This window comes from Chrysochloris asiatica, unplaced genomic scaffold, assembly GCF_000296735.1.
Source record: "Chrysochloris asiatica unplaced genomic scaffold, ChrAsi1.0 scaffold00033, whole genome shotgun sequence".
NCBI classification, from domain to species: Eukaryota; Metazoa; Chordata; class Mammalia; order Afrosoricida; family Chrysochloridae; genus Chrysochloris; species Chrysochloris asiatica.
The window spans coordinates 13,658,563-13,671,299 of NW_006408551.1; the positions used below are offsets into that span (position 1 = coordinate 13,658,563).

General features: G+C 41.5%; 1 protein-coding gene across 2 annotated transcripts in view; it reads left to right on the forward strand.

The window, feature by feature from the left end:
• The window catches only part of SRGAP1 (SLIT-ROBO Rho GTPase activating protein 1), a 404,265-nt gene that overhangs the window by 322,718 nt on the left and 68,810 nt on the right, over nt 1-12,737 (forward strand). For both annotated transcript variants that reach the window (XM_006859514.1, XM_006859515.1), the window contains exon 7: nt 10,736-10,957. In XM_006859514.1, the coding sequence (XP_006859576.1) occupies nt 10,736-10,957 (222 nt within the window). The remainder of the gene's footprint in view (nt 1-10,735; nt 10,958-12,737) is intronic.

Below are 12,737 nucleotides of genomic sequence, written 5' to 3' on the forward strand. Positions count from 1 at the left end.
CACTATGCTACCGGAGGACTGGCCTTTAGTAAATTCACTTTCCTTCTCCTGCTTTATCAGTTTTACAAGGGATTGCACCCTGAAGGGAGTGAATTAGAACCTGGAGGTAGAAACTGAGCGATTTCAGTATCTACCTTGTTCCTAGTAGAACTCTGTATTAGTAAATGTAATGATCCAGGAATTGGTATTGGAGGCTTTATGGGGGTGGTCCATACCTGCAGGTTGTATGTAAGTAGGAGGTCATAACCTGAGAACTGCTTGCATTTGGGATTGATTGCTTCCTTCTCAGTGCTCCTGCCTTCCCCCTTTTTTTTCTCTATTTTATTTTCTAAGCAGGAAAGAGATGCTTTGTCTATAGGGAAGAAAAGCTTTTCTCTGGGTTATTTCTTTCCTCTCAATTTCAATTTTCTTTTAAGTTTCATTGGGATCAGTGTTAATAAAGTAGCTGATCTGATCTGCCTCATTATAATCAAGTGGGATCTATCTTCTTTCAGAACAGTAGGGTGTATTGAAACACTGGTACATCAAAACAAAATGAGGCCATTTCCTCTGTAAAGCCATGGTTTTATAGGATGAGGTGTTTTTGAACAAGAGAATAATTTTTTAGTCTTCTTACTATATAGATAACAATGCTACACAAAAAGCCATTATTGATTTTAAGGAGCAAGAGGAATTAAAGAGACTTGTTCATCAGAAACTAGAATTTTTAAATTAGCCAAAATTGAATCATTCTCTATTTGAGTACAGCTCATTCCACTGGCAATGCATTAATGATGAGACTGATTGCTACTTTTCACAATTATATTTTGCTTGTACTTGTAATTGTGATGTAGCAGCTATTTTCTGATTTTTTTTATGGGGAGTACTCTACCTGCATGGAGAAATAGTGCCCCCAAAGGGCAGAGTCGCAAGACCCCTGCCTGGACTTCATGACTGCTTTAAGAGTTTATGTACTTTAAGCTTTTTCTTTCTTTGTTTCTTTTTTTAAACATTTTATTGTGAATTGAGTGAAGCTTTACAGACAAGATCCACAGTTTTATATTCAACAGGTCATGCACTGTGCTTCATCTCAATGGCAGTGGTCCCCTCCCTGCAGCAACAGTTATCCCGTTTCCTCCCTGGGGTTCCTATTTCCAATGCACCAGCCTTCCCATCACTTCTCAGCTTTATCCTTATATAAATGCTGCCCTTTTGATTTGGAATGATTGACCCTTCCAGGGTAAGCTTATCTTACCTGTGTTGGTGTCCCTGCTCTATACCTATGTACCTATGGCTAAAAATTGGGCTTCTTGTGGTGCTGTGGGTTAATGTGCTGAACTGCAAAGTCAATTGAACTGCAAGGTCAGCAGTGCAAGCTCACTAGCCACTCTTCGAAAACTCTATATAGGGTCACTATGGGTCAGAACTGACGCGAAGGCACTTAACAACAACAACAGGGTGTGCTTTAAGCTTTAATCTGCATTTGAATCACCTGTGTATCTGATTCAGGTCTGCGGTGAGGCCCAGGATTCCGCATTTCTAGCAAGCTTCCAGGTTATAGTGATGCTGCTGGTCTGACTTTAGAATATCTTTCCATAAAAATCCCAAATGTAGTACTTAGGGAATTAAAGGGTTACAATGAAATTATGTGTGCCTAGGACTGCTGGTGTGGCACTGTTGGATCAGCACTGGACTGTGAACCACAAGGTTGACAGTTCAAACCCACCAGCTGCTCCTTGGAAACCCTACACGGGGTCGCTATGAGTTGGAACCAACTAGATGACACTTAACAATAACAGCATATCTAAGACTTTGTCAGTCATTGTGTTTCTTCCAAAGAGCAGCTGTGATGGTTTATGACTTTATGGACACCACCTTGAGATAAAGGTTCTTTCCTTTGTGCCCCTTCTATCAGGTCCCTATTTCTGCCATAACACAATACCACAAACTGGGTGACTCCTAAGACCAGAAAGATTTTGCCTCGCAGTTCTGTAGGCTTGAGGTCCAAATCAATTCATCAGCTGGGCCGAGCACTCCTCTACGAATCTACAGGAAACTCCTTTCTCCTCTTTTCCAGCTTCTGGTGGTAGCCCCAGGTGTTTCTTGATTTGTAGATGCACCGTCACTGGACCTTCCTTCATCTGTATGTCTTTGCCTTTGCCTTCCTCTGTACATCTTTTATAAGGACATCACTCAGACTGAATTAGGACCCACCATATTCCAGTATGACCTCGTGTTTACTAGTAATGTCATCAAATACCCCATTTCCAGCAAGGTCATATTCACAGGTACCAGGGGTTAGAACCTCAGGATAGCTTTTGGGGGACATGCAATACATAATATCACTCTTCTACTGTTTTGGGGTCCTGGTGTGTGGTGCAATAGCATAAGCACTGGACTGCTAAAAACAAAGTCGGCATTTCAAACCCACCAGCTGCTACTTGGATATACCATACAGGGTGTCAGAGTGGACTAGATTCAATCTTAAAAATAACAACTACTACTATTTTAATAACAGTTTCATGAATATCTTTATATTTGAATTCCTTGAGGATGAGGATTATGTTTTGCTGTGTTCGAGTCTTTGTTTTTTAGAGTGTAGCAAAGTCCATAAGGAGCCTGCTGGCATGGTGGATTACGTGTTGAACTGCTACTAACCACAAGGTCAGCATTTCAAAACCACCAGCCACTCCACAGGAGCAAGATGAGGCTTTCTGCTCCCATAAAGACTTACAGCCTCACAAATCTTATAAAGGGAGCCGGACGCACTGCTTACAGCAGCAGCAGCTGCAAAGCCCCTGGCACCTAATTCATAGGCAATTCATGAGTTGCTTTGACTCAAATTGGATTGATTGAACTTCATTAGCACTATATTGGGATGACCTGGATTTGTATTTTAAAACCTCTCATTGCTCTTTAAGAGATACATACTGCTTTTATGTACAAATTAAAATTCTCCTATAATTTATAACTGACTTATTGCTAGAATTTTAGTCTTTTTAAAAATATATTTCCTACTTTACAAAAAGAAAAAAAAAAATTACAGATGAAAAGTAGTGAGCATCAAGAAGCCTAAAGTCATTATTGTTCTTGAGTGCCATTGAGTGAGTTCTGACTCATGGTGACACTGTATAGGATCAGCTGAGGAGCTGCTGGTGGGTTGGAACTGCTGACCTTGCATTTAGCAGTTCCATGCTTATCTTTCTTTCAGTGCCACACCATAAAAGCTTAAGGCAGTGTAGAATGAGGTGACTGACCCATCTGATTTCCTCTAAGATCATAAGGGGGATGGAAAATCAAGGCAACAACCTGAGGCTGATTCTCATGAGGCAGAGTTCAGACAGGCCTCTACTCTTCAACATTTTTACCAGTTCTGACACCAGCTGTCCCTCTTGGGACACTCTCTGCTTCTCTACTGGGTTTGATCATTTGTTTCAATGGCCACAGAACGAATGGATAATACTCACAATTATGAGGTTTATTTGGGAAGTAATAGGTTGTAGTTAAGCTTCAGGAATGCTCAGGATACAGTCCTTGATCAGGACAGCTTTTCTCAGCTCTGTCCACAGGCAGGCCTCTCTCTGCCCCCTGGCCTCTCAGGCTGGCCTCTCTGCCTTGCTTGGGCAAGTATTGCAAAGCTCTTTTAGCACTCCCAGTAAATGCCCAGGGGCATCCCACTCTACCAGGAAGCCTTTGCTAGAAGGCACTCAGCTCTAACTGTGTCAGCAAATCTAGCTCTCCCAACAAGTGCCTGGAGGCACCTCACTCCATAACAAGCATCCTCCATGAAGACTCTCGGCTGTTGTGCTCCGTAGGCCAGGAAGCCCATGACTCAGTCTTGTGCCAGTCTCTTGGCTTTGCTATTTCAGCTGCTGCTCTTTTCTTGGCTGCTGCTGCTTCCATCTCTAGTCACAGCTCATGTCACAGCTCTGGATCAAAGTGGTTCCCAGTGCAGGGATCTTGTGCCCAAAGAATAGTCTCCTTTCCTGTCTCTTTTCTCTTGATGACTGTGTTGTCCCCCTTCTGCCTTTGAGATGGCTCAATTTAAGTGTAGTGGATTTGTTAAACTCCCCATTCTTCTCACTACGGTTCCAAATACCTTATTTGCATTGTCCCTCTGCCACAAGGCACCACTCATTTGTCAGTTTGTTGCACTGTGGTGGCTCACATACTGCTATGATCCTGGAAGCTGAGCCACTGGTATTTTGAATACTGGCAGGGTTGCCATAGTGGACAGGTTTCAGCTGAGCTTCCAGACTAAGACTCAGAAGAGAGCTGAACAACTTTCAAATGTCTAGCCACTGAAAACCTTATGAGTAGCAGAACACTGTCAGATAGCACCAGAATATGGAATATTGAAACATGATGAATAGCACTAGAATATTGTCCGATATAGTGCCTGAAGATGAGCCCCTCAGGTTGGAAGGCTCTCATAATACGACTGAGAAAGGGTTGCCTCCTCAAAGTAGAGTTGACCATGGTTGACATGAATGGAGTAAAGCTTTCGGGACCTTCATTTGCTGATGGGGCACAACTCAAAATGTGTAGAAAGAGCTGCAAACATCCATTAATAATTGGAACACAGGATGTACAAAGTATGTTGTTGTTGTTAAGTGCCGTCGAGTCGATTCCGACCCATAGCGACCCTGTACAGGGTTTCCGAGGGTGTAAATCCTTACGGGAGTAGAAAGCCTCATCTTTCTCCCGCGGAGCGGCTGGTAGTTTCGAACCACTGACCTTAAGGTTCGCAGCCCGATTCGTAACCACTACGCTAAAGTATGAATCTAGGAAAATTGGAAGTTGTCAGAAATTTAATGGAATTTGTAAGCATTGATATCCAAGGCATTAATGAGTTAAAAAGGATTGGTATTGGCCATTTTGACTCTGACAATCACATATTTACTAAGCCAGGAATGACAAATTGAAGAAGAATGGGGTTGCATTTATCATCAAAAAGAACATTTAGAGATCTATCTTGACATATAATGCTTTCTGTGATAGGATAACATCCATATGCCTACAAGGAAGACCAGTTAATACAACTGTTATTCAAATTTGTGTACCAAGCGCTAAAGCCAGTAAAAATGAAATTGAAGAATTCTACCAACTTCTTCAGTCTGAAACTGATCAAATGTATAATCAAGATGTATTGATAATTACTGGTGATTGGAATGCAAAGGTTGGAAACAAAGAGGAAGGATCGGTATCTGGAAAATATGGCCTTGGTAATATTCTATGATGCTGGAGGCCACGTGATAGGATTTGGCAAGACCATGACTTCTTCATTGCAAATACCTTCTTTAAACAACATAAAAGACGGTAATAAACATAGACTTCACCAGATGGAATACAGAGACGTCAACTTGACTATATCTGTGGGAAGAAACAGTGGAAAAGCTCCATATCAGCCAAAACAAGGCCAAGGGCAGACTGTATAACAGACCATCAGTTGCTCATATGCAAGTTCACACTGCAGCTGAAGAAAATCAAAACAAGCCTACGAAAGCCAAAGTATGTCCTTGAATATATCCCACCTGAATAAAGAGATCATCTCAAAAAAAAAAGGTTTGATTCATTAGACACTAATGACAGAAAACCAGAACAGTTGTGGGATGACATAAAAAACATCATACAGAAAGAAAGCAAAAGGTCAATAAGAAAGCAAGGAAGAAAGAAAAGACCGAAATGGATGTCAGAAGAGATTCTGAAACTTGTTCTTCAGCGTAGAGGTGTTAAAACAAAGGGTAGAAATGAGGAGGTAAAAGAGCAAAAATCTCAAAGGGCATCTTGAGAAGACAAAGTCAAATATTTTGATGAAATGTTAAAAGATACAAAGTTAGAAAACAAAAATGGAAAAACACACTCAGAATTTCTCAAGTTTAAAGAACTAAGCAAAAAATTCAAGTCTCAACTTAAAATACTGAAGGATTCTTTGAGCAAAATTCTTAATGATGCAGAAAACATCAAAAGATGGAAAGAATACTCAGAGTCACTGTACCAAAAAGAAATGGTCAATTTTCAACCATTACAAGAGGTGTAGTATATGATCAAGAGCCAGTGATACTGGAGGAAGAAATCCAAGGTATACTGAGGCATTGGCAAAGAAAAAGACTCCAGGAATTGATATAACACAAATTGAAATCTTTCAACAAACTGATGCAGCATTAGAAGCTGCCAAGAAATCTGGAAGACAGCTACCTGGCCAACTGATTGAAAGAGATCCATATTCGTGCCTATTGCAAAGATAGGTGACCCAATGGAATGCAGAAATCATTGAACAATATCATTAATATCACATGCATGGGCTGTATTGTTTCACTATACTTGTTCAGTCTGTATGATGAGCAGATAATCTGAGAATCAGGGTTATATGAAAAAGAACATGGCATCAGGATTGGAAGAAGACTCTTTAACAACCTGTAGTATGCAGATCAACTATCAACACTCGCGGAAGTAGCAGTCAAGAGATCAGACGACGTATTGCACTGGGCAAATCTGCTGCACAGGAACTTTTTAAAGTATTGAAGAGCAGAGATGTCAGCTTGAGGACTAGGGTGCGCCTGACCCAAGCCATTGTGTTTTCAATAGCCTCATATGGATGCGAAAGCTGGACAGTGAATAAAGAGGATCGTAGAAGAATTGATGCCTTTGAGTTGTGGTGTTGGAGGAGAATACTGAGGGTGCCATGGACTGCCAAAAGAACCAATAGATCTGTTTTGGAAGAAGTGCAGCCAGAGTGCTCCTTGGAGGCCAGGATGGCTAAGCTTCGTCTCTCCTACTTTGGACATGTAGTCCGGAGGAAACAATCGTTGGAGAAGGATGTCATGCTGGGTAGGGTGGAGGGTCAGAGAAAAAGAGGAAGACCTCCAACGAGATGGATCGGCCAGGTGGCATCATTGATGGACTCGGGGGTGGCAGCGGTGGTGAGGTTGGCCCAGGATCGAACATTGTTTCGTTCTGCTGTGCATGGAGTCGCTATGAGTCGGTTCCGACTCGATGGCACCTGACAACAACAACAACAACAGTATGCAGATAATGCAGCCTTGCTTGCCGAAAGCAAAGAGAACTTAAAATACTGCTGATGAAGATCAAAGACTACAGCCTTCAGTATGGGTTGCACTTCAGTGTAAAGAAAAACAGAAATCCTTACAAATGGAGAAAAGACTGAAGCCGTTGAAGACTTCACTTTCTCGGATCCACCATCAACACTCGTGGAAACATCTGTCAAGAAATCAAATGACGTATTGCATTGGGCAAATGTGCTCCACAAGACCTTTTTAAAAGGGTTCAAGAGCAAAGATGTCAATTTGCGGTCTAAAGTGCACCTGACCCAAGCCATGGTAGTTTCAATAGCTTCATATGCGTGTGAACATTGGAAAACTATGGAAGAATTCATGTAGTTGAATTATGATGTACAGAAGAATAGTGTTGTTGTTGTTAAGTGCCGTCGAGTCGGTTCCGACCCATAGCGACCCTGAACAGGGTTTCTGAGGCTGTAAATCTTTATGGGAGCAGAAAGCCTCATCTTTCTCCCGTGGAGCAGCTGGTAGTTTCGAATTGCTGACCTTGTGGTTCGCACCCCGATTCGTAACCACTACGCTACCAGAGCTCCTTATAGAAGAATATTAGGAATATTAAATGTACCACCCACTGCCATCAAGTCAATTCTGACCCTTTATAGGATTTCTAAGACTAAATCTTTTCACAAGCAGACAGCCTCATTTTTCTCCCTTGGAGTGATAAGCATTGGGTTTGAATCACCAACCGTGTGGTTATCAGCCCAACACCTAACACACAGCAGCAGCACCACGGCTCCTAAACTATTCTAGTTAGCATTTTTGCATTCCAGGAGGATTTCAGTAAATCATCTGAACCCCTGTGCATGAATGAAACTTGAATGCTATTCTTTTCATTATTTTGTTACAGTATTTGATTTTCCTTCTTAATAACTTCATTGATAAATAATTCACATACTATAAAATTTACCCGTTTAAAAAATATAACTTACTACCTTTAAATATATTCATAGTTTTGCACCCAACACAACAATCCATTTTAGAACATTTTATTTACCCCAAAATGAGACCCCAACTCCTTTGCCATTATCGCCCCTAATTCCTCTAACACCATTCCCAATTGTATACAACCACTAATCTACTTTCTATCTCCGTGGATCCTGCATTTCAAAGGGCGTCTTGAGAGGACAAAGTTAAATATTATCATGAAATGTTAATAACACTATGTGTCCTCTGCTGGACATTTAATAACTTAAACCAAGAAAATGAAACAAAACAAAACCCATTGCTTTCAAGTAAATTGCAAGTCATAGCAACCGTAGAAGACAGAATGCCTCAGAATGTTTCTGAAACTGTAAATCTCTACCAGAGCAGACAGCCTCATCGTTCTCCTATGAGCATCTGGTGGGTTTAAACTGCTGACCTGGAGGTTAGCAACCCAATGTTTAACCAACTCTGCCGTCTGGGCTCCTTTTAATCCTATGAAAGTCCGTTTTGACTGAGTTCTTTAGCTTAAGGATAATGGTTTGAAGATGCATTAATATGGTAGTATGTATCAGTGCTTCCATTCGTTTTATTGCTGAATATTCCATTATATGGATAGACCACATGGTATGTATCCATTCATCAGTTGATAAGCATTTGAATTGTTTCTCTTTTTTAGCTATTCTAAACAATGTTGCTATGAACATTCATGAACAAATTTTTGAGTAGACAAATGTTTTTATTTCTCTTGGCTAGAAGGTATGTGTTACTTGATCTTCATGCAGGCAGTGTCTGACCACAGAAATGTTAGTGTTCCCATAAGGTTAAAGTTGTGTTGTAGAGTCTGTTCCTACTCATAGTGATCCTGTGCGCAATAGAATGAAACACTGCCTGGTCCTACAGCAGCTTCACAGTTTTTATTCTTGAACCCATTGCTGCTGCCATGATAGCAATCTATCTTGTTTGAGGTTTTGCTCTTTTTGCTGACCCTCTGGTAGCATAGTGGTTACAAGTCAGGCTACTAACCTCAAGGTCAGCAGTTTGAAACTACCAGCCATTCCGTGGGAGAAAGATGAGGCTTTAGGCTCCCATAAAGATTTACAGCCTTGGAAACCCTATATAGGGTTGCTATGAGTCAGAACCAACTCTACAGCATACCACCACCACTTTACCAAGCATAATATCCTTTTCTAGGAACTGTTGTCTCCTGATAATATGTCCAACGTATAATATGTCCAACCATCTTGGCCTCTGAGTTGCTTTCTGGCTCCTTGTACCTCTTCCAACACAGACCAGTTTGTTCAATATGTGGTACTTTCAATATTCTTTTCCAACACCATAATTCAAGTGCATCAATTCTTCTACAGTCTTAAAATAGAGTTCAGATATACCAGCAAGAGAACAGTACATACAAGACATACTTTACTAAGCACAGAGATCTGATTTGTTGCTCACTAGAACTCAGGTCCCACATCTGTCCTGGTCTTGAGACAGTAGGGGGAAAGGGTCCTGGTGCCCATCCTACATGCCCTACTGTGTTTGCCTCAGGCAATAACTGTGCAGATACCTCTGGTTGAGAGGGAACGCTGCTCCACTCAGCCCAGGCACCCTGTACACAACTCCTGGGCCAAAGTCCGAGACTGCACCCACAGTTGCAGTCGCCTAATGTCCAACCTGGGTAATGGCAAGAGGAGGAACAGGAAGGATGGCTGGGGGAGGAGGTGGAGGTAGTCAAGGCAGAAACAAGGAAGGTAGGCAAGAAGGAAAGCAGAGGGGAGAGCCATTGGCAAGCCAGGTCCCCCACGGGCTGGACACCAGGTGGCATCCATGAAGGACTAGTGACCAGGCAGGACCAGCAGGGCCGGAGACAAAATTTTCTGCAGAGTCCCTTGCTGGTTACCCAGGTCCCTGCCTGCCCAGTGACTGTCTTGTGTGCGTCTCTCCTGTACATAATAGTGTTCACACAACATGCAAATCACGTAGTGTCCTGTTTCATAGAACATATATGGTGAATGTTATGGAGTCCTGGCCTGGCACTTCGGGTTAATGCGCTGGACTGCAAGGTCAGTCTGAACCACAAGGTTGGCAGTTCAAACTCAGCAGCGGCTCCTCGGAAACCCTATACAGGGTCGCTATGGGTCAGAATCAACTCAGTGGTGCTTAACAACAACGTGATGAATGTTAAGCGACTACTCATCCCAGTATACTGGGAATGGAGTTGCTGGGTCATATGGCAATTCTGTATTTGAGGAACTACTGGATTTCTTTCTATCATGGTTATACTATTTTACATTCAACCAGCAGTACATGGGGGTTTCAGTTTCTCCATATCTTTGCTGAATGCTTAGTATCTGTCTTTTTGATGGATTCCATTCTATGGAGTATAATGACTGTGTGATTTTTACTTGATTTGCATTTCTCATAGTTAATGATGTTGAATATCTTTTCATGTGCTTATTTGATCATTTGTGTAATTTCTTTGGAGAATTGTCTTCAAGTCCTGTGCCCATTTTTTAATTGGGTTATTTGTCTTTTTACTATTAAGTTATAGCAGTTCTTTCTATATTCTGGCAGTTTATTATTTTCATTTAGTTGCTTATGACTTTGGCGTCATAGATAAGAAAGCATTGCCTAAGTCAAGTTTGTGGAAATTTATACTTGTGTTTTCTTCTCAGAGTTTTATAGTTTCAGCTGGTACATTTAAGTCGATTCATTTTTCGTTAATTTTTGCATATGATATTTTGTGTTTTTTCAAGTGCTGTGATCTTGGCTACCATGCAAGTTTGAACAGAGCCTTAAGAACATATCTCTCTGCGGAGTATAACCTTGAAACCTCCAGGCATGAAGGCTTAGACATTATTGAGAATGCAGTTGACAATTTAGAGCCCCGGAGTGATAAACAGAGATTCATGGAGATGTACCCTGCTGCGTTCTGCCCACCAATGAAGTTTGAGTTTCAATCACACATGGGTGATGAGGTCAGTAACTGATTATTTTAAAGCTAACATAGTGTCTCTCTCTCTCTTGCTCTCTCTCCATATTATGTAACTCAATTGTCTTGAGAATTGATTGGTGATTCCTCTCTCCTGTCCCTTCACAGGATCTTAAGATCAGCCACTAACCCACTGCCATCAATTGATTGCAACTCATCTCCACCTATAGGACAGACTAGAATTGCTCCTTAGCCTCATCTTTCTCCTGTAGAGCAGCTGGTGGATTTGAACTTGTTCAACATTGAACCCACTGTGTCACCATGGGTTCTTAGATCATTCACAACCACCTCTTATAGCAAAAGTCAAGCATCAAATGCCTAGAGAGTCCAAGCAAATAAAGGTGTAAACTGACCCGGATGTACACACGGAACTGACCAGGACTAGTTTCTCACCTCCACAAATTCTATCTCAAATTAAAAAACAAAACACTTTTCTGGTCCCGTAGAATCTGACTGAAGCTTCTTTGTAATCCTGATTTAATCATCCATAAGGAGCTCTGGTAGCGTAGTGGTTACCAATCGGGCTGTGAACCACAAGGTCAGCAGTTCGAAACTACCAGCTGTTCCACGGGAGAAAGATGAGGCTTTCTGCTCCCGTAAAGATTTACAGCTTCGGAAACCCTGTAGAGAGTTGCTATGAGTCGGAACCGACTCCACAGCACATAACAACAACAACATAGTTAAATCAGGAGCTCTGGTAGCATAGTGGTTACGAATAGGGCTGTGAACCGCAAGGTCAGCAGTTCGAAACTACCAGCTGTTCCACAGGAGAAAGATGAGGCTTTTTGCTCCCATAAAGATTTACAGCCTTAGAAACCCTGTACAGGGTCGCTATGAGTCAGAAACAACTCCATGGCACATAACAACAACAACAACAACATATTTAAGTCAGGAGCTCTGGCAGCATAGTGGTTACGAATCGGGCTGCTAATCTCAAGGTCACAGTTCAAAACTACCTGCTGTTCCACAGGAGAAAGATGAGGCTTTCTACTCCCATAAAGATTTACAGCCTCGGAAACGCTGTGCAGGATCGCTATGAGTTGGAACCAACTCCACGGCACATAACCACCATATTTAAATCATTTGAACCACAAAGTCAGCAGTTCAAGCTCACCAGCCGCTCCTCGAAAACCCTTTACAGGGCCGCTATGGATTAGAACAGACTCAGCAGCACTTAACAACAATAGTAACAACATATTGAAAAATGGGGTCCTGGTGTGTCACTGTTGGATAATGCACTGGACCACAAGGTCAGTTTGAACTGCAAGGTCAGCAGTTCAAATTCACCAGCCACGCCTCAGAAACACTTTACAGGGTTGCTGTGAGTCAAAACCAACTCAATGGCACTTAACAGCAACAATATTGAAAACTAGTTGTGAATGGCAGGAGAAATGAAAAAACAGCAGGGTAAAAATATAAATCATCATTTAAAGAAAGGTTGGCTCCAAGCTAGTGAGATGAGCCTTAGAAATGATTTATTATGCCATACATTCTTTATGTAAATTTAGTTTTTATCCTCGTCACAGATTTCTTTTTCCAGGGTAAGGTGATGATGAGTTACACTTGTTTACACGGTTGTCGGTGGAAGGAGAAAACAAGAACCAATGAATGGAGTGTACTGCCTAGGACTTGTTGTCCAGCTGTATAAAACGCAGATGAAAATAGCTGTAGTTTATCATGACAGTCTGTTTTTGAAAAATAAATGTAATTATAATGCCATAGCAGATTTCTTTAGTGTCACAATTTTCTCTAAATACATATATATA